The 23,355-nt window shown below is 41.9% G+C and overlaps 1 protein-coding gene across 1 annotated transcript in view; it reads right to left on the bottom strand.

Moving 5' to 3' along the window:
• LOC309823695 (guanine nucleotide-binding protein G(q) subunit alpha) overlaps nt 1-14,611 on the bottom strand; it is a 291,379-nt gene extending 276,768 nt beyond the window's left edge. The window contains exon 1 of the mRNA XM_082656228.1: nt 14,425-14,611. Coding sequence (XP_082512354.1) covers nt 14,425-14,560 — 136 coding nt within the window. The 5' untranslated portion in view covers nt 14,561-14,611. The remainder of the gene's footprint in view (nt 1-14,424) is intronic.
• Nucleotides 14,612-23,355: the final 8,744 nt, after the last annotated feature.

Below are 23,355 nucleotides of genomic sequence, written 5' to 3'. Positions count from 1 at the left end.
AAGCAACAAAAGAAAAAATATATAAACTGGACTTCATTACAAGTAAAAGCTTTTGTGTTGCAGTACAATTTTGCACGTAGCTAAACATGTCATATAACCTTATCAGTTCTATTTTTTCTTCTTCCCTTGGAGATGTTCATCCTAGGACACTCCATTCTTCCATAGATAAAAAGGTCAATTTTCTAGAAATACCTCAGTCATTAAAGTTGAAACTAAAAGTGATCTAAAAAACTAACTAAACCTAAAGTAAACCTGAAACCTAAACTAAATAATAAATTGAGGCATTTGTTATTTTTGTAAATAGGCAGTTTAGAAAAGAAGATGAAGACTTTATAATAGAAATTAATTCAATACAATGCAAATAAACACAAGGTTTTTCTTTTATAGCCCATCAGATTACCAAAATTCTAATGATACTAAAATGTGCCAAAACAGTTACTACATAAGCTAGAGGTGGGAAATAAACCAATACCACCTTTCTGAAAGTCAGGGTGGTGATGTGTATCAAAATTTTAAATAAGGCTATCATTGGGCTGATGATCCAACTCTGAGGAACTTATCTGAATATATAAATGTACAAAGATCGATCCCCTACAGTATTTTCTAGAGCACTGATGATTAAAGAAATTTAACGGACTCAAACGAGATACATATCAACAGGGTCAGGTATATATAAATGGTAGTGTGCTGGCAAATCTTTAACAACTAGTTCTGCAGGGGCGGGGGTGGGGGGAGCTCGTATTCGTAATATCAGCCAATTTCTGCAGCATGAGTACTCCCATCATGGCTAATTTCAAGCTACCAAAATGAACTCAGTGAATGCTGAGTTGAGAAGAAATGTACAGAGCCGGCTTTTATGAGCAGGTGCAAGCTAGCTGCAGCACATCACTGTTATGATTCCTAATACACTGGAACAATGACCAAAAAATACACTGCAACACTAAAAAGCCATAGCTGTGATGCAAAGGATTTATATTACATGGCAAGATATCCATTACATATTACTGGATGAGAAAAGCCAATTACATACAGAACAGCTTATGTTGTATAATCTGGGATAGTGTGAATTTATATGTGTATGCATTTTATTTTCACTTTGAAAGAAAAAGAATCACACAACAGTGATGTGTAAACATTACATTCACTCTAGTTTCACCCATGACAGGAACAGTAAATCTGGCTTTCAGGGAGTATCTAAACCGAATTAAGATTATTTTAAAAAAGAACAGCAAAAGATCAACAGATTTGGCTTCAAAGTAATTAAAAACTTCTGTATTAAATAATACAAAACAAAGAAAAAGAAAAACAACAGACGAGGGTTAAGTTATTTGAAGTAAATATGAAAAAGGCTAATTTCATCTGTGTGTTCGGAGCTCACTAATAGGCAAAGGAAATGAAGAGACAACTTACAAAATACGAAATTCAACTAGAAACAAACATATGGGAAAATGGTCATTCTTACTAGTGATCAAATAAGTGCAAATGTTTTAATTATGTACCTTTTTTGCCTACTAATTTACTGATAATCTTATAATAATACAATGTTGCAAACTGTATACAATCATTTCAGAATATGTTTAGGTTGTGTGTAATCAAGAGCTATAAAATTTTTCATATCCTCTAACTTAGAAGTAACACTTCATCTAACAAAAGTGTGTGAGTGTGTTTTAAAAAAAATTGCTATCTATGCCAAGAACTTCATCACAGCATTATTCTGAAAATGGAACATATATACACTAATATGTATAAAATAGATAACTAATTAGAACCTGCTATATAAAAAAATAAAATTCAAAAAAAAGAAAAGAAAATGGCAACACTGGGAGAAAGCTAAATGCCAAAAAAAAAAAAGCAAGCAAATTAATATATCTCCTCTAACAGAATATTATATAATTCCAAATATTAAGCTTATATAACCACATAGAAAATGCTTACAACATAATGTTAAATTGTACAGTATGATTACATCCATGCAAGAAACATAAAAAGAAAGCAGACTAGAAAGGAATAAACAAAAAAATCACGTTTCTTAGATCGGTACATCCTGGATAAACTTATGGATACATTTTCAAACATTTTTTTTCATATGTTGTCTAAAAAACTGCATTATTCATAAAATTACAAAATCACTGAAAAATAAAACAAAAAATAATATTATTAACATGGGCTGTCATTTCAAAGGCCATGAAAACAATATAATGTATTTCTTAACAATGTAAGAAAATTCTTAAGTGGAAGAAAATAAACACTTCTTGACTCAAGCTTTGTCTATTCAGTACAACAGTCTGTCTCATTACTACACTTTTTAAACTATTTTAGAAAGCAACCATACCATCAGAGGATACATATCTCAAGTGTTCTTCTTTATTTGATTCCAAAAAGAGAATAAAAAACAATCTAAGTTCAGGCAGTAGCATACTGCTTGAAGATATATAATACAAAGAAAGAATATTTTTAACAAGACAAATCATCGTGTGACCTTGTGATTCAGTACTAGGGATGCACAATGCATTAATGAATTCTGGGAAGGATACATTGTAATTGAGTAGCAATTCACAGACAGACCCTAGGGATTTAGAAAAACCCTAGACAAGAATCCCTCTTCCCATAATAAGCATGGTCTGGAGCGGAAAGGACTACAGAAAATGTGTTTCTCAAAGGACCTATCTGGTGACTCTGATGAAAATATATTAGGAGTCAAGATTTCCCTAAAGAAATATTAATGAAGTCATGATTTCCGCCATTAAAATGGAATCCTTTGTCAAGAATTGTATGGATGGGGAAATACAAATTATTTTTCTTAAACTGATGAAGCAACATACAGGTATCTTCTCCAACCAGAAGATGGGAAACTTATGGGACTCCTCATTACAAGAGTTGACATCTGCCCCAAATTTTTTAGTCATTTCTAATATGCTTCAGATAACATCTTAGATGGTGACCCAACACGTAACAGGAGATACCAGGATGTTCGGAGGACATCCCATTCATTAGTCCTTGAACCCATCAAGGCCCTTCCATCTCTAGAATCCATGTCTGGTCCAAGTTTGGCTCCAAGAGGAGCCATTCATTAGTCCTTGAACCCATCATTAGTCCTTGAACCCATCAAGGCCCTTCCATCTCTAGAATCCATGTCTGGTCCAAGTTTGGCTCCAAGAGGAGCCAGTACTATGGTAATTCATTAGTTCCTAATACACCAGGAAGTGACTGGTAATAAAAATAGAGGCTGATTTCAAGTATCTTTTGTTTCAGCACTCATTAGCTCTGCTCTCAAATTATTCAAAATTATTCAAAGTATTCAAAATATATTTGCCTACATTTTGAATCAAGAAGTCCTCTTAATTCTATCATGGACAAATGAAGCCCATTTGAATGCTGGTCGTAAATAGGCTTTAGGGACCTTGAATAATCTGCTCCGGGGACCTCGAATGTTATAGCCCAGAATGTGAACAGCTCCTAAGAGAACACAACCAACACACAGGTGCATTTTTCAGCTAAAAATTACAAACAACTTCTATATTACATGGCTCCACCTGAGTAAGAATCCCCTTGGCAAGAATATCTCATGATACCATTTATCTACTCACTGGCTCGGGCAACTGAGAAGGCACTCTACTGTAGGAGAAGCATGCCACATAAAAGGAGATTTCCTGGGCAAGAGACATCCTAATAACCCATCACCAGATTAGCAGAGTTCTCAATACAGTAATAGATGCATTTCTATCACCTTAAACAGCTAACGGGGTGGAGGGGGGGGACACCTGGAAGAGCATGGTTGTCAATTTTCTTTTTAAAGTGTGAATGGTTTTCCTCAGGACACAGCTTGCCTTGAGCTCTGTGCTTTAGGCTATCTAACCACCTCTGGGAGGACCCATAGAGTGCATGCAACAAAAACGCCTCCCATAAAACCCAGTCTTCTACACATGCTCACCTCCCAACCCAGCATCTGGGAGAGGAAGGGCACGGTAGATGTGACAACGATGAAGAACCGGGTTGGGCAGTGGAGCTGCCAAGAGGAAGCTGCATTGGCTGGGCTCTTCCTGATCAATGCGGCCAAGTCAACGCACAGCACAGGGCACCTCTCCTCTGCTCTCCTTCCTTCCCTCCAGAGCTTAGGGAACACACGGTGCACCACCCCTACAAGGAGCAACACGCTGTGCCCTGCCAAGCCCCTCAAGATCCCCCATCACCCTCTGTCACCTGCAACTGTTCTCCTTTTCCCCTGCACCTGTCCAACTCCAAATCTGAAATCAAGGTAAGCCAGCCTGGAGCTGATAAGATAATGAGAAGGCCATGGGCCAGAAGGAAAGTAGGGGTCAAGGAACGCCAAACGCCTGCCTGGCACTTCCAGTGGAACTGGGCTCTGTAACAATGTTTCTCCAGAGCCAGGATGAAAGTCTAGCTGTTCCTTCTGTGGTCATAGAGCCCTTTCTCCAGAATGCAGACAAGGGACACAGGAAGCTGCTTTCTTAAAATTTCTCCGACCATGGTCATGACAACTAAGGGCCGTTCCTAGGTCACAGCAATTTATATGTATATATTATAAATGTTTTTTAGAACAATCAAGTATGAAAACTCCTTACTTCATATTATGAATGTGTCCACCCTTAATCTGTTCTTCTGGTTTCAGTTAAAACCCTGGGACTTCCCTGGTGGCGCAGTGGTTAAGAATCTGCTTGCCAATGCAGGGGACATGGGTTCGATCCCTGGTCCAGGAAGATCCCACATGTCACGGAGCAACTAAGCCCGTGAGCCACAACGACAGAGCCCACGTGCCTGGAGCCCATGCTCCGCAGCAAGAGAAGCCACCGCAATGAGAAGCCCACGCACCGCAACAAAGAGTAGCCCCCGCTCGCCGCAACTAGAGAAAGCCCGCGCGCAGCAACGAAGACCCAACACAGCCAATAAATAAATTAATTAATTTAAAAAGTTAAAGCCCCAAGGGAAAAAAAATGAGCATAGTAATGGAAGAAGAAATGGACACAAGTGGTCCATCTAAGGGTTAATTCCAAATCTTTCCTGGAAGGCCATGGAAAAGGGACGGACTGGCTCCAAATACAAAGCAGCCCCCAAAGTGCTCCACCAAGGTGTGTGAGGCACTCGCCGTGCCCAGGCTCAAAGGGCCGACCTGCTCTCCCTGAAAAGGGCAGAAATGCGCTTGAGCAGCTCGCAGGCTAGTGAAAAGCACTGCTTAAGGCCCAATGAAGAAGAATAAGAAGGAGGAGGGGTGAGTCAAAGGCAGCTGCCTGGGGGAGACTAAGAACACACACCCAGGCCTGCGCAGGGCAGCTGAGGAACACTGCGCCTCGTAGGCTCCACCTCCGTGTCTCCTAGGATGTCGTCCTTCCCGCAGGAAGCAAGAGACCCACGCTGATATGACAGGAGGCTTCTGATACCATTCCCCCGCGAAGGCAGTGAGACTATCAGCCGCGTGCCGGGCGGCAGGCGGGGCGGCTCTGGGCACACTTGCTCACGCTCCTCAGGGCTCTCGCCCAGCGCTCTCCGAGCCGCCTGCCTGCGGGGGAAAGAGCGGAGAGCGAGGGCGGCCAGGAGGAGCCCACGAGACCTGGCCGAGCCCCCCAACGTAGCCCATCACTCCTGGAGAGGCTGAGGCTCAGGCCCCTTGTCCAGGGCTGACAGCGGCTGGAAACTGGCTGAGATGGCAACGTTGCAGAGGAAGTTTCAAAGTTCAGACAGCCCTTTAGATTTGGTCCAGTCTCTTCATTCTACGGGTTTCTATAGAAATAGTAAAGGAACAAAGGAGCGAAACACCCGTGGGTTAGTCGCAGGAGGCAGGGCAGGAGTACCCGACTGCCTTTCCGTTACAGGCTTTAGAAAAGATACTCACAGCTACACCAACATGCAGAGCCACAGGAGTATGTCCCAGCCTGCTCAAACTCTCACACAGCCAGTGTGCTGTTGTTTTTGCATGATCTACTGATTTCCAAAAATATATCACAAGAGTTAGAGAGAAAAGAGACTTAAACTCTTAACAAGTACCCTGCCATTCTTTTAAGGGCAAACCAGGAACAAGAATTAAAGTCATCCTGTATTATTAGAACAAGTCACAGGAAATGGGTCAGCTCTTTAGGACAAGAAGAAAATTGCATTTGCCATCTGCGGAAAGAACCTGTAATATAATGAGGGAGTTCTGAAAGGTGCAGTTCCTAAAATATCAATTCTCGTGGCAAGAACGTATCATTGTGTCTTTACCTTAAAAAATAAACTAACCAAAGAACCCTCTCAGACTGACTGGGTATAAAGCAAGCAAAAGCTGCTGCTAATGCCACCCTCCCTGACTATCTGGGATAGAAACACAATTAGAAAGAGATGCTTTAAAGCTCTCAAGTTAAGTGGGGTGAGGATGTTCAAATCATCAAATGAGGAAGATGCGCTATTGCCCAACACAGGCGCACAGCACCTTCTCCCTTTCTAGTACACGCACTGCATCCTATTTTGAAACCCAGTGCCCTGTGATAGATTACCCAGCACAGGCTCGCTAGCTTTCTGCCGGTAACCATGCACCAATCTCAAGTCCCCATCCTCTGGAAAAGGAGAATTTTACATTTTGTTTGATTACAATGTATTCTGTTTTGCAGACCAGGGTGTTACTATAGAAAGTTAATCACCTCCTCAAAGCACACTCTCAAGTGTCTTTCTTTTAATGCATTCAAGCACCCAACTTCCCCTCTCACCAGCTCACCACCACATGATGTTTGAAAGAAGAACCAACTTGGAAGTTCCCTAAATCTTAAAGAAATGCACACACCAGAGAATCTAAGGAACCCCTCCTAGCATTTGGTTAAGGAAGCTGTGAGAGAGAATAAACGGGTGGGTAGGATTCCACAGAAGGGTCTTTTTTTGCGGGGTGGGGGACCTGCAGCAAAAAGCTGGAAGACTGAACAACGGGTGGATGAGACACTGGAGCGTTTCTCTCTAGAAACCACTGGTCAGCTGCAGTCACCAGGAAATAGGTGGAAAACGCCACCCGTCACCCCACAGCCTCTTCCCCAAATGGAAAGGTAAAAAACAAACACTAAAACTGAAAAAGATGAAAAAAGTTTTTAAAATGTAAAAAAAGAAGCAAAAGAAAAATTCTACTTCGATTTTTTTACTAAGTGAAAAAGGGGGGGAGGGGCAAATTCTGGAAAGAGGCAATTAATTCATGATTTCAGTTCTCCAAAGGGAAAAAACATGAGGCCATCTCTCAGAAATACGAATATGTTTCTAAACATCACTATTCACTTCCTGTAATAGAGCCAAAAAGTCTCACTCTAGCTGTTTTTCTTTAATTTGTGGATCAATTATTGCTCCCTTCTGTGAAACTGCAGAAATACCGTGGCATTACTAACATTCTGGTTCCTGACTGCACCACAATCCATCACACACTTCCCTGAAACAGCTATTTGCTTCCAAAGCAGTCAAACTGCTCACAATCTAAGATTAATCCTGTAATAAAGGTGTGTAGAATTTTCAAATTTCAAAGGACTTGTGTAACAGTTTTCCATTCAAACTGCTGGATAAACTGCTATTGGCTTTTTAACCCGAAACAATTATGAGAACGTTCAACTGAATCATTCTCCTGAGACAATGAATGAGAAGCAGGCATGGAGACAAAGACGACCTCGCCTTTAAAACAGAATTTCTTTAACTGTGCCCCAAGTGGCCCACAAAATGACAAAGAGGCGTGGTAAATGGAGAACAAATCAATGATACCCATTAGAAGAAAGCAAGACATTTAAATTCACTCCCTTCAACTGCTCTTTCTTCTGGGAACCCAGCTGCCCACCCTGCCCCCGCGATGCCTCCTACACCCACAAGTCCCCAGTTACTGAGTCCCCAGTTACAACAGAATGATTGTAAACTGAGCAAGACAAGGTGCTTCGCTGAGCTACAAAGAAACAACGGCCACTATCTTTGCCCTCATGGAGCTTCCACTTTAGTTAGAAACATAGGGCAAGTGGTCATTAACAGTTTCTCATAGTTAAAGGCAAAAAACGATATGCTTGCTCCAAGGAAATAATATATATCACTCAGGAGTTCAAGTTCTCAAGACCGTCTGCTCTCCCCAGTTGTGTAATCCCCGGAAAGCGTCTAGAATGGCCTTCAGATTATTTTGTCTTTTTCTTTGTATTAAGAGCCAATAGAAAAGCCAAAACCAGGAAGGATAATACTCAGAAGGACATGTCAGGCTGAGGGCATCAACTGTAAAACAACCAGAACTGTGAAAAGTGCTTGTAGTCTTTCCTGCTGGCAAATAAGAAACAGTGAGTGTCTCACGTACATTATTTTACACAGAGTAGGTGCTTAATATTTGTTCATTTGATCAGCATTCTATATACAACTGTTCTTTCTTATGGTATGTCTGGTAAAAAATTTAGAGGAAATATTTATTTTCCAAAAACTGGCAAGTGTTTCCTGAATAAATGAATTTGAAATATCTTGATAACTTTATTTTTAAATAATACTAATTTTGTTCTTAAAATTGAAACATGAGGCTCTTAACAAAATATTCTGCACTGATTTCAGAAATTATGGCTAGGTATAAAGGTCAACCCCAGAAGCTACTTAGCAAATTCAGTCTTTGGTTCTCAACACTGCAATATGGATGTTTATTTTGTTTGTAATAAAGTCCAGATTCATGACCACCTAGGATTTATGAACTCATTTGCAACAGCATGTTTAGGTCCTTTTTTTCCTTTTTACTACACGTTAGATGAGAAATCAGACAGGTTTTTTACATATCAGTAAGGTAACAAATCATAGGTGATTGTTGAACAACTTCCTATAATTTTATTAGTAACAGCTGTTCACATAAAATAGAGTTTGGGTCTGAGAATAGCTCTTTCTTTAATGTTACTCCATTCGGCAGAACAAGAGAAAACATTCACTGTTTACTGTAGTCAGTTATTGCCACAGATTTAATTACCAACAATCACACATTTTACCTTCTACTGCTATTTCACACTTCCCTAGGATTAATTCTGCAGAGATCTTAACATTGCTTAAAAGTTTCCCTTTGAAAAAAAATGTCACTACCCTCCCCTTCAACCAGAAAATTAGACTTTAAATTTGCTGCTACAAATACTTGTATTTCCCTCAACCCAAAAGAGAGAGTCTGGAGAAAACACATTCTTTCCACCTTCTCAGTGAGAAAGCAATCCTAACCTTCTTAAAATGGCTTCTCTCTCTTGCAAGATGTACCCTTTGAGGTCCCTATTTTTCCTCTACAACACCCAATCCACAGTTCCATTAATACCAAAAGAACTAATAACCTAAAAGAAAAACTAATATGAATGCTGGAATCAATATCATCCTTGGCAAATCTCGTTCATTTCTTTTCAAGTGTAAGTTTGCCTGGATCATGAAGAAAAATGTGTTCTTTTCTGCTAAGTTTAGCATAGCACGCAGCCTCACAACTGCAGAAGCTGTTTCAGGTCCTTAAAAATTCATCTGTAATAAAAATCATAACTATATTTAATAGGCATCTCTGAAAATTGAACATAAGCCATCTCTTATAAGGTACAGCTAGGTTGTTTGATTTTTTTTAATGAAAAAGAGGCTATAAAATTTATCTGTAATAAACAAAATGGCCACTAAATTATTCTTCTGGTTCTCTTTCCTAAGCCTACCTAAAAATATGTGAACAGATACATACGGGATCACTTCACTGTTCAGTAGGGTTTTAATTTGCGCCCAAAATTCCCATAAGAAGAAACAATACGTAAGTACAAGTACGAGATTGACAGTTATATGGCAGATCTAGACAATGAATCTACGTGGTTCAATGCAAAAATCTTACTCTGAACGCCTTGTTATATAGTCAGAGCTACAGTTTTGGTTTTTATGAGGGATGCTGCCACTTCACTCTTCAGATACAAACTATAAGTACTTTGTTTCCAAAAAAATAAAATGAAGAAAAAAAGGAAACACATCCAAACAAATCCTGACATTTAGAAACATATTCAACACTTGCAAAGCTAAAAAAGTAGCAGAAAGAAAACCAGCTGGTCTTAAAGCAGCCTCATAAACACTGTATTATGGTATTTCCAGGGAGCTTCTGTTATTAGGGCTGCTCAGAAGGAAGCTTTCCTTCTGCGGCTCTGAGGAGCCATCCTAGAGAGCCACTAACCTCTAGGTTAATTCGGGCATCAACATTCTCATCCTTCCCCTAGCAACTCTACAGAGGGGTAACGGGGTGGGTGCTTTTACCGAGACCTGCATGCATGAGCTCTCCACACAGTCTAACTCTGTCAGAGCACTTCCAGCCTTCCAGGTGTCTTCTGCTCTGTAACTGTTCAGTTTTCAGTACAAATGTACATCGCTCAAATTAAAAACGTTCTTTCTGCAATTCTTAAAATTTAATCGTTGCGGTTCTCCTCGTAACTATATATAGGTAAATTGTAAAAATCTGTTCGCTCACCACCTGTACTCTAGAGAATTTAAAAATTCACTCTGTTGAGTGTATCATGGGGAAAAGTATATGGCAAAAAAGATGAGAGGGTTAAACTAGCTTCTATACAAAAAAAATAATCAAGACATGGTATGGTTTCTTTTTTTTTTCCTGTAAACTTTCATATTTTAAGTGTGACTGTTATCATTCCCAAATGCACCCAGCACAGAACTGTAATACATGGTTCAATATGTGATGTAACATCTTACATTAACACTTCCTATCCTGGAATGCATTTGTATTTAATTGGCTCAAAGAGTTACATATAATTTTTTTAAAAGATCATGATCTTCTCTGCCACAGAATAAAAACATTACATTTCCCCATGTCTCTATAATGTCTTCATTGCTTTATGGTCCCAATTTCTATTAGGAGGGTTACAAATAAGTTTACTTACTCAACAAATACTTATTGAGACCATTCTATGAATTAGAGATTGTGCCAGAAGCTGGGATTTAATAGTGAACAATATAGAATCAGTCCTCAGTCCCTACTCTCCGAAGCTTCCAGTCTAGAATAGAAAGAAAATCTCCAATCACATATGTAATTCAGTTAGAAGAGGAAGAACATATATTCTTTCATCTAAAACGGGCCTAAACTTTGCCTCTTCAATAGGTGGAATCCAATCAATAAAAAAAGGTTTGCTAAATTTTTCTATCAGATGACTAAGATCTGAAGAGTAAAGATTTCTAAAACATGTAAAGTAAGAACAGGTTAATGGGGGGAAAAAAATGTGTCTTCAAGGAACTGAAAATTTCAACATGAATATCCTTGACTGGAAGCAGGCATTCAAGGCCACTTGTTTTATACAGACTTAAAGACACATTATATTAAATAGTGTGACCTATGTACCACCAAATAATTAGTTAATATTTGTAAGTATTAATTAAAGGAAACAATGTGCATTACATCTAGGAAGTATATAAAAACTTAAAATATTCTCTTTGCATATCTATGTAGAAAACAAACAGTTTTCTTTGAGGTGTCTAAGAAAATAAACACTATATAAATGAATTTAGAAAATGAATAAAGAAAACAAGAATTCAGAATTTAATATGCTATTTTATGGTAGTAGGTTTCTGGGTTCGTTTTTTAAAAACAATAAATATCAAAATGTATAAGTACTGTAGAATTTGGAACATATCGGCATAATTGCTGGATAGGTATCAAGGCAGCCCAAATTTTACTGCCATACTTTCATCTAGGCAGGTAACCACTATTTTCTCTTTCTAATTTCTCCGTAGTATAAAATTAACTAATTAATTTTATATTTTGCAAGGGGCCCCTGCCAAATAAATCCATTAAAATGGTGTCACACGTTGAACTACAATTTACTTTGAAAATAATTTTACACTGAATTGCATTTAAATATAAGGGTGATTCCTCAATTTAAATAAAGTAGTTAAAAATCCTGGTAAACCTTTTGATGGGCATCATTTACATGAATGAACACTGAGTGCAAAGCAGCATCAAAGCAGCACATCATCAGGCACTGCTCAGAAGGAAACCCTCCCCAATACCTTCCCTGGTTCAAATCAACCATCACTTCTCTCCGGGACTCAAAAATTACAAGCACACACACAAATCTACAATTAGTATATGGCACTGACTATATAAATCGTGTAGGTACTGCAGTAGTTATGTTACAAAAGCAACATACCTAGAACATGAAGCTGTAGCAAATCTTACATGATGTCTAGGGATTGAGTTTCTAACAAAAAGTTGTATAGTTTTAAAATGCTAATAAATGTAGATGTTAAACTGATGTCATATTTTTCTACCACTTCTAATAGGCCATACTTAGGGGCTGGGGTGGGGCTGTATTTAATCCTACTCGAAAATCTAATAAGAAGGGGAGAAAAAAAGTTCTCCACACCACCATTTTAGCAGTAAACTGTTTTAATTTTTTTCCTCATAAAATTATCTCCCAGTTCATTTTTTAAAGCAAAATATGTTTGTTTGTTTGTTTGTTTAAAAAAGCACAATATGTTACTTAAGTCCAGTCTGTAATTAAGTGTCCATCTACGGGCATTTCTCCCAAAGTCCTCCTCCTAGACATTCAAACCTAGGCCCTCAGACAGACAAATCCCCTGAGCTCTAACTCACAGCTGCTAGGAACCCAGAGCTGCCACATTTCAGGCAATGGGGTTGGCCTGAGAGACCTCAAATGCCCTATTCACAGCTAAACAGAAACAAATAAAGACTGTACACAGGGCAAAAGAAAACAAAAAAACATCCTTAAGTCTCTCTAAAACACACGCTTTTCCCCTTAATCATGCATTAAACTCCATACATTTCTCTTGCCCCCTCTATTTTCTTCTCAATCTTGAGAATTCAGAAAGCATTCAACTACACCTTTTCAGCCATTAGAAGTAGCTCAAAATGAGAACAAAAAATAAAAAATAAAAAGATCTTCTTTTTCCAATTGCAGTTTTCCCCTTCCCTGGCTTCATTCCCTGAAGTCCACCCCTCTTATCCAGGGTTTGCCTTCTGTTCTTTATAAACATGTGCACATTTACCTAATCTGGTTTCAAAATGAAGACATTAAGCAGGGCATGTGAGTTAACCATTTGTAACTATTTGTAATCACTGGATTTTGTTCCTTCTTGTAAATGACCCAGTACATAAGCAGTTCAGTCCCAAAGGCAATTGGTTCCTCGAACCAGGAGATGGAAAGTTCAAGATAAGAAAGAAAATGCATGCTTCTCAAATCAGAATTGACAATATTTTCTTCCAGAAATGTCTGAGAAGTCTATTCATCATACACGCAAATATCCAGAACACGAGTGCAGACATTTTTCAGGCCTGTTACTGCAAAGCTGTTTGTTCTTCCTACCACAATAGCTCAGAGTTATGTCGCGCTGGCCTGAACGTTGATTCTGAACATTCTCTCAGAGATAATAATCAATAAAATTCCTAGTTCAGAAATGGCATTTTCTTGCTAACTTAATGTTAAGACAGAATGTTGGGTTATTTTGTAGAGATTAAAGGGAAATTTTTGCTGTTCACTTCCCGTTTTCCTTCTAGCCCAGATTCCAAAGATATTAAAATGCTGTCCGCTTTAAACAAAAGGTTTCTATTTGCTTCCATGAGAGTAATTGAGGCTGTACTGGTAACTATTGTGAATTCAGGCCTACATCTGGGTTGCCTCATTAAACAAAAGATACCCATCGCTGTCAACAACCATACAGCACAACCCTCCCATATTCCTCATCTTTATCTGGAAGGAATGGTGGAGAAACACGCCTGTCACCATTAAGAAACTCTTCTGGGTCCCTCCTTTTGGTGGTCTGGTGGTTAGAGAACAGCACTCGTGTGACACATTTGGGCTTGCCTCCCCGCCCCGCGAATACACAAGCCCGCTTTCTTCGGAGAGCCAACCACTCGGCTCCCTCCTCATCGCTCCTCGGAGAACCCAGTCGCGAGTCAGCCCACCGCTTCTACCATTCGCTCCCGACCCCGGAAAGCACTGATAATGGATGCACACAGGCCACCCCACCGGACGCCATCCCCCAACGTGGCTCCGCTCGCCACCCTCGGGCCACACATACGCACAGCTCCCCACTCCACCACCCCACGGGGCGCCGCGGCCACGACACTGGAAGTTCAACCCCCCTGCCCACTTTCCCACCCCCGCGCCTCTCCCCGAAGCAATGTGTCATTGAGCAAATTGCAGAAGCACCGCAGACAAATGCGCACCCCCGAGTGCACAGCCCTTAGGGATACCGAAAGGCACAAGCCGAGGCCCTGAGCAGAGCAACCCCGACCCCTCTACGCGCGCGCGCGTCTCTGTGTACGCGCGCGCGCGCCCAAGAGGGTGCGGGTAGGGGCCGGGGACGCGCCCGGGGAGGGCAGGGGCGAGCCGCGGGCGGCCGGGGGCCGGGGCCACGGTCCCGGGGGGCTGAGGGTGGTGGGTAGGGGGCGCAGGTCCGGCGGGAGGGCCCGCGGCGGCCGGCTCCGGCTGTACTCACCGAGCAGCAGCAGCTTGAGCTCCCGGCGGGCGTCCCGCTTGTCCCTGCGGAGCTGCCGCTCAATCTCGTCGTTGATCCGCCGGGCTTCCTTAGCCTCCTCGCTCAGGCAGCACGCCATGATGGACTCCAGAGTCATTCTTCCAAAGTGCCTCCGCTGCAGCCCCGCCGGCACCCCCTGCTCACACGCGCGCACACACACCCTCCCGCCCTCGCTCCCCCGAGGCAGCGGTGGCCGCCGAGCCCCCGCCGCCCGGGCGCGCGTCCGGGATGAGCTCGGGGAACCGCCGCGGGGGCCGCGGCCAGGGCAGGGGCCACTAGGTGGGCCGGGGGTGCGGCGGGAGCTGGCGGCCCGAGCCGCCGGGAGGAGCGAGGCGGATGCGGGAGGCGGCCGCGGGCGCTGGCTCGGGGGGCGCACTGGGGAAGGCCGCCGCGCCCGGCCTCGCTCAGACGCCCGCGCCTCCTTCCCCGGGAACGGGCGGCCCGCCTCGCCCCCCGCGCCGCCGCCGCCGCCGCCGCGGCTCCCCTAAGCCGTGCGCCCGGCGGCGAGAGCACATCCACCGGGGCGTCCCCGCAGCGAGCGACCGCCGACGGCTCCCTGCGCCCGGCGCGCTCGCTCCTCGCCGCCGCCTGACAACGGCTCCCGGGCGCCCTCGGCCCTGCCCGCGCCCACCGCCCGGCTCGCGCGCAAACCCGACTCGCCGGCCCGCCCGCCCGGCCGCCGCGCGCTCCTTCGCCTCCGCCTCCGCCTCCGCCAGACGCCCACCCCCGGCCCGGATTGCCTGCCGCGGAGCGGCTGCTCAGTGCTCGCCCTCCCCCTCGCCACACACACACATTTTCTTCTTTCTCTGAACTGGAGCACAGATCCGGGAGGGAGGCGGCGGCGGCGGCAGAAGGAGGAGGAGGAGGAGGGAGGGGATGGGCGTGGGAGGAGGGGAGCGGGAGGCGGAGCCGCCGGCCCCTCCTGAAAGGTTTTCCTGGGCTCGCAGCCGCCGCGGCGCGCCTCCAAGTGCGGCTCTCCCCTCGCTAGCGCAGCTCCCGCTCCCGCGCCCTAGGTCTGGCCCACCGGCTCAGCGGTCACGGCCACCCCCGGCAGGGGGCGGGGCCGGGTCGCTGAGGCGCAGCCGGGGCCGCCGCCAACCTGCAGCTGCCGGTTGGCCGCCCGGGCGTGGTAAAGCGGGAATATGGCGGCCTCCGCCCGCCAGCTGCCCACTGGCCCCGGAACGCGGCCGCGGCTCCTCCGAAAAGGCGGGGATCTCGGCCCAGTAAGCCCCCAGCACTGGCCGGCGCCGTGAACACCCTGTCCGGCTCCCCCGAAGACGGCCTCGGCGCTCCCGCCCCCGGCTCCGGGGCAGCGCGGATCAGCTCCGCCGGGCGGCTCTTGCCCAGTTCGGTGTTCTTTCCCGTTCCTATTTCTAAAACGCCATTTGGTTAGAAAGTATCTCGCGTCACCTCTGACCCCAGTTCTGTCGTAGCAAATAAGATACACTCAATCGTGCAGTGTGACTGGAGAAGAGAAGGAACTGTCACTGTCTCGCGGAGGGAGGACGGGGGAGATTTAACAGGAGAAACTGGCCACAAAGTAACTGGAGATAGAAATCTAAATCCTGAGCAGAAAAATGAAGCGGCCCAGTTTCCAAGAGTCTCCTGATAGCTTCCAACTTTTCATGCCATTGAAGTTGTTTTTGTTTTGTTTTTGTACAAGCTCTCCTCTTGTTTTTGAGAAAGGCACACGATGTTTAACAGACAAGTAATCGACTTTACCATTCTAGACCGAGATGGAATTATGACTTCTGGGAAAATGCAAAGTAATGTGAAATAAAAGAAATGGAAAGAATAAAAGAGGAAAATGGGAAAACCAGGATCGCTCCAGCAAAATGCCATTCTAGTATTTTGTTTTTCCACTTTCGATTGAGGCAGTTTACTTTAAATGTCTGCTTATTTTGTTGTAACATGTGTCTGATAAATGGCCAGAAGAACTCCTTGCTCGTTCAAGTTTTATTTTATCTAATAGCTACAAGAGGTGAAACTCATACTGCTTTCTGCCTTAATGGAGGCTCAGGTCTTCAGAGTAAATTGTATCTTAAGAAGGGAATCCCTTTTTCACATTTTATGTTTTCTCTGAGATGTCTCTAGTGCAACCTCCTGATCCAGAATGTAAAGTGAGGGCATGACTCTACTATTGCTATAGGTCAAGAATGCACATAGGATTCCTGGATGATGGGTGTGCGACTGCCTTCTTTCATTTGCCATTACTTCCACCCCTTGACACACACACACACACACACACACACACACACACACACACACAAACCACGACTTAGATCAAACAAGTCATCCAGACATAAGATCTATATTTTAGGCTCCCCTTTTAAAAGGATATTTGGCCTAGAAAATGCAGTTATCCCTTAATTGAATCCAAGGATGCAGAACCTGTGGATAAGGAGGGCCAACTGTAATTAAATTTCACCTTGGCCAGGAAAGCAGAAAGGACAAACTTCACCCCCTTTATGTGAACGCTGTGAAATCAAAATTTAAAATTAAGTGACTAATGAAGTTAAAGACTGAAATTCAATATGCCAAAATTTTAAATGGCTTCAAGGGAAAAACTTAATTATAAGTTTGCATCCTCTCAAATATGTCTATACATGAATTGCAGAGAGATACAAAACATCAGAAAAATAACAGAACTCTTCAAATAAGTGTCTGGTTTCCTTGCCACGGATCCTCTGAGATTTTTGAAAATGTCTCCCAAACTATGCTATTAAGCTATCAGGTACTCCATTTTGACTGAATTGACCTAATATATTTATTTATTTTTATTTTTATTTATATTTATATATTTGTCTGTACTGGGTCTTAGTTGCGGCACACAGCATCTTTAGTTGCAGCATGTGAACTCTTAGTTGCGGCATGTGGGATCTAGTTCCCTGACCAGGGAGCAAACCAGGCCCCCTGCATTAGGAGCGTGGAGTCTTAGCCACTGGACCACCAGAAAAGTCCCTGACCTACTTTTTGATGAAAGGAATTAAATTCTTTCAACACATTGTAGAACAAGAAAAGTCTGTTTTGTCACCCCTATATGCCTAGCATCAGGGACACTCCTTGGCACTTGGTAGATATTTGAATGGATTAGACAAATCAGTAGGAGGATGTTCCTTCAAGTATTGGGAAGAAATCAGGATGTAAGGAAAACCAACACTCTACAGCGATAAAGTCATATATGAGCGTCAATACGGAAACAGGAAAATTTCAAGTCTGAGCCCAGATCTACTCAGAAACCTTTGCATATGTATCTGGAAAGCATTTGCCAAGAAAATATTCATACAACCCAAGTCAAACGAACAAAATCCATGTAGAAACTACTGAAGTTGTTGACAATGTTCTAGAAGCAAATATGCTAAATATTCAACTAAACATGGATCATGTTACAAAGTCCCAGTTCATTAAATCAACAAACTTATTCACTGCCTACCATATGTAAACAACTAAGGTGAAAATGCAAGAAGAGAGATACTAAGATGAATAAAATATGGTCGGTCCTTGCCCTCAATAGGCTTAACGTCTTAGGGCTCTGAACAGCTATAATAAAAGAAAATGAAATCAATTTGTATTAAAGTTGGGATACAAGTAAAATATAAAGGTATAAAAAGGAAGGAATCATTCATTCTGTTCAGGAGAACTGAAGACTTCACAGGAAAGGGGACATTTGGAATGAATAGGTTTTCGATAAATATGTATCTACACCACTTAAGAGGAAATCAGCAATTTCAAATCACCCCCAAACAGACAGTGAGATGATAAACCATTTCGAGAATTCAAGGGCAATTACTAGATAACTGAAAAGCAAACCACAAAACCTTAGGAGCAGTGAACACCAGAGGAAAATGGAAAGACTATCACCTCTTCTGTGACATCCTACCTCCACTGTCATGTCATCCTGTCCTTTGGGTACTGGCAAAGAAAAACAGTCAAAGGCATAGTTCAGTCTCCAGGAGTGATCCTAGGGTCAAAGAGTGTAAAGGTCACAGCCACACTCTTGTAAAAGATGCTTGGGGGGAAGGAAAAGCCTGCACTTCTCTTGTTCCCAGAGTCACTTAGCATGGCTGCTTCACACCATGCACTGCACCACTATAATACCACTGTAATTGTCTATTTCTCCTTCTCTCTCTCTCTCTCTCTCTCTCTCTCTCTCTCTCTTTCCTGAGATGAGGAGCTGCTTGAGAGCAGGGACCTTGTCTTTCATAACTGTTTTCAGTGCACCCAAAAGAATGCCTAGCCTAGAATGGATAGTAAGTGATGAATAAACACAAGAATACAAAACCTACATCAACAACAAACACACTCGCAGACTGCCTGTCCCAGGCAGTGCACTATGCCAGATGGCTGAGGCATACAAAGCCCTTAAAGGTTTAATAATCTATTTGGGCAGGCAGTCTGCATGCATAAAACAACAATGTGAAATGAGAAGCACTGGCTGCTAAGCTACAGTATAGAGAATGAATTGCTAGAGGAGTTTGGAAGAAGGAGCAGTTAGTCAAGCCACCATGCAAAGCAACCTGAAGGAGTATGGGTAGGCACACAATGGTCACCTGAAAGATCAATTAGAAGTCAGCCTAAAACATTGCAGATCCTACAAGAGCTGGGAAAGAGCTGCTCTGGGCAGAGGTTGCTGGCACAGCAGGCTGGCCAAGGAACAAAGTGGCCTTGCTTTTGAGGAAGGCAGGCAAGCAGGCCCTGGGAGACTCAGAGAGCTATAAATGGCGCCACCTAGAGGACATTTCTCAAATCAGCAGAAATATTATGATTTTTTGATGAAATAAAGAGGGTTTATCATGTTGAAGATGAAAAACATGAAAAAAAGAATACTTTCTTCTGAAAGAGAAGATACCCACACTGCAAAGCCACCAAACAGATATTGTAGATGAAGCAGAATACCTCAGTGACATCTTTCCATTACCACGTTTAGTAATGCATACAAGTAATCCTCTGCCTCTAATCAAATGTACCTATTTTGTGCTTATCCAAGGTTAGCATTATCACAGGCGGCATTGTACCTCACAATGTGAAGACCATCAAAGTTCCACTGCACTGGAAGGCTCTACAAGACGGGCCATATGGGAGCCATTTTTAAGCTGAGTAGACCATGTTGCAGCCAGAAAAGAATAAGCAAATGAATTAATGTGTACTAAAATCAGATAGTAAGGTATCAGATCACCGAAAATCATGATCAAAATCCTTTTTGCACCCAAATGGTCAACAATGGCTTAGCTAGTATAGGAGCTTCCTTCCTGCCCCAGAGTTACTACAAGTTGGAGCCATCTGTTCCCCAAGACTCCCTGGCTATGCTGGACTCTCCTGCCTAAGACCAAGGCTGCAAACTCGGTGGTCTCTGAGCTGCAGAAGGGTTGCTTTAGACTCAACGGTGCTAATGCAAAAACTGAATTAGCTGTCAGAACTTAAACATCAAATGATTCACACAGAAATCTGGATTTTAGTTCCTGGTCAAGATCTGGCAATTCCACGCCCATATTCCCAGCTGGCAACGTTTTCCACCACCTGCTTTACTCCTCATTGCTGTAAAACCTAAACCAGTTTAAATGCCACATTATAGGAACATGCTGTACCTGTGGGTATCTCAGGAGGGCCCTGGAAGGCAGTTAGCAGGGTGAGGATTGGGTTTTAGAATTAATCAGGTAGTTGACGGAGGCAATTGATTTCCTTCCCATTCTTTGTTACCATGTTTTTAAATCAAATAATCATCTATCCCATTACACTCATCTCCCTTTGATGATTTCTTATGCAAACCTCAATAATGACGCAGATCTTTGTCTATTTTGTTCACTCCTGAACCCAGCACCTAGAACAGGGCCTGGGATGTAGTATCAATAGATTCTTAATAAACATTTGTTGAATGAATGAAAAAGAGACCCTCCAGTCAAAGAGGCCACATATTGGCCCCGTGGCAGTCTGCCGATTTTTCCTTAGCCAGATGGTGCCCACCAAAGCTTGGCTCCCTCTGTAAAACATTCCTTGGCCCTGTGCTTCAAAATCTTGCCTCAAATGGGTTCGCCAAGGAAAATTAGCCACACTAGGGTATCAAGAAAGCTGAAGATGAAACATTGTTGTTCAAACCCAGATGGAAACATGTATTAATTCCATGTAAATCAATTTTATAGGAAAGTTGATATTCCTATCACAAATTCATTTCCAGTCATGAGCATGTTATATATTGGAGATCATGACACAATATATAGTCAAAGTTGTTAATTACTCAATGTGTGATAAATTAATGAAACACAGTACACGTTGATGAAAAATACATAATTAAAGTATCTGTTGTGCTGCCTTCTCAGTAATTGAAATGGTCTTAATCATAACCTTTCAATTAGTTACTATCCTTGTAAATTAGTTACTATCCTTGTAAATTTAGTTACTATCAATTAGTTACTATCCTTGTAAATTTTTCAATCCGCCATTCTGAATTTTACCAAGATGTTGGGAAGCTAATGGCTTTTCAGTCTTAAATAGGAATATAAAATATCTCTTCCAGACCACAAAATTAGATATAAAGGTATCTCTCTTGTTCATTTTTCCTTTCTTTTTCTATCTCTTAAGCCTACCAGAATCTATTTGAGCCACAAAAATTTCCAAAGGCCTCTTCCAAATTTGTCAGTGTACTTCCATCTTTCCATCCTTATACAAATTCCCTTTTTGTGGGTCTGGGTGGTCAAATTTTTTAAAATTATAGTTGATTTACAATGTCGTCTTAGTTTTAGGTATACAGCAAAGTGATTCAGATATATATATATTCTTTTTCAGATTATAGATTTTCCATTATAGGTTATTAATATTACAAGATATTAAATATAGTTCCCTGTGCTATACAGTAGGTCCTTGTGTATCTATTTCATATATAGTACTGTGTATCTGTTAATCTCAGACTCCTAATTTATCCCTCCCCACCCTTTCCCCTTTGGTAACCATAGGTTTGTCTTCTATGTCTGTGAGTCTATTTCTGTTTTGTAAATAAGTTCATTTGTATCATTTTTTTAGATTCCACATATAAGTGATATCATACGTTATTTGTCTTTCTCTATCTGACTCACTTCACTTACTAAGTAATCCCTAGGTCCATCCATGTTGCTGCAAATGGCATTATTTCATTCTTTTTTATGGCTAATATTCCATTGTGTGTGTGTTTATATATATATATATATATATATATATATATATATATATATATATGCTATGAAGTTTGGGGTGCATGTATCTTTTTGAATTAAAGTTTTCTCTGGATATATGCCCAGAAGTGGGATTGCAGTAACATCCATACTGTTTTCCATAGTGGCTGCACAAATTTACATTCCCACCAAAAGTGTAGGAGGGTTCCCTTTTCTCTGCACTCTCTCCAGCATTTGGTATTTGTAGACTTTTTAAATGATGGCCATTCTGACTGGTGTGAGGTGATACCTCACTGTAGTTCTGATTTGCATTTCTCTAATAATTAGTGATGTTGAGCATCTTTTCATGTGCCTGTTGGCCATCTGTATGTTTTCTTTGGAGAAATGTCTATTTAGGTCTTCTGCCCATTTTTCCACTGGGTTGTGGGTTTTTTTGTTGTTATCGAATTGTAGGAGCTGTCTGTATATTTTGGAAATTAATCTCCTGTTGGTCTCATCACTTGCAAACATTTTCTCCCAGTCCATAGGATGTCTTTTTGTTTTGTTTATGGTTTCCTTTGCTGTGCAAAAGCTTATAAGTTTGATTAGGCCCCACTGGCCTTATACAAATTCTTAAGAGCTGATTTGGGTTAAGTACTTTCAACTGTATGGAATGGGACCTAGGATAGAGTGAAGTGAGGAGATTTTGTTCGCTGGAGGCTCCAATATGGCTTGGCAGAGAACTACTGGTGATCCTCCCTTTATTAAAAAAAAATTTTTTTTAATGTAGAATCTTTTTTTTTAATTTAAAGTACTTATTAATATGTTTATTTTAAATTTTTATAATTTGTTCTTCATGGATTTTTGTATTAATTTTTTAAAATATTGACTTAAGTATTATGTATCTTGATTGCTGAGGTTTTTGGTGCTGTCTTAAATTTTGCACCCAAGACAAATGCCTCACTTGCCTTACCCTATCCTGGCCCTGGTATGGAAGTTATACATGAATTGGCATACAAGTGGAGAATTTGTCACTCCAGGGAAGGAGTGAGCTGTGGAAGATTATCTATTCTTTACAACTTAAAAATATCCATGATTTCTGCCTGTGGAATTGGAACAAAAAAACTGGGTTGAAAAGCCACTGATTGTCCAAATGGAAGAAGTAGAAGCTTCCACAGCCTCCACTAAAACACATGGTATCAGGAAAATCAAATACCCCAAAATGATGAGAAAATGCAGAAAATATCATATATTTTAGGTTCACTATTTGGCTTACATTAAAAAGTGAAGATTGTAGAATGAGAGCTAAGAAGCCATGTGATCTAGGGAGTTTCTTTTAAATCCAGGAATCATGTCTTAAAAATAAAGCATACTGGAGAGCCAATCTATAAATCTATAAATAAGCCAATCCACTCATGGGGGGTGGAGGGCGTGTGACATGGAACGCCCACACTTCTTCCTCTTTCCTCTTCCCTCAGGCCATTTTCAAAACCTCTGAGCTAATCCAACTGGCACATTTTACAACAGGGTCATACCTAGAGGGTCTATAAATTGATCCAGGTTCTCCAGCCCGGAAGTGGCAAAGCAGAAGTAGTACTTGGGTTTTCTCACTCTCAGTTTTCTATTCCCTATGCCCCCTTTCTTAAGACTGAAGGAGTCTTGGAGGAAGTTGTATTTGGCCTCCAGCTTTCCTGGTCTCAGAATTTGTCATCTTTTGGGGACGAGTCTATGGTCATTTAGTCTTTTACCTATTCTCAGGAAGCCTATAACC

The sequence above is a fragment of the Grampus griseus genome (assembly GCF_964374135.1).
Source record: "Grampus griseus genome assembly, chromosome: 6".
Lineage (NCBI taxonomy): Eukaryota > Metazoa > Chordata > Mammalia > Artiodactyla > Delphinidae > Grampus > Grampus griseus.
This window is presented reverse-complemented; position numbering and strand designations above follow the sequence as displayed.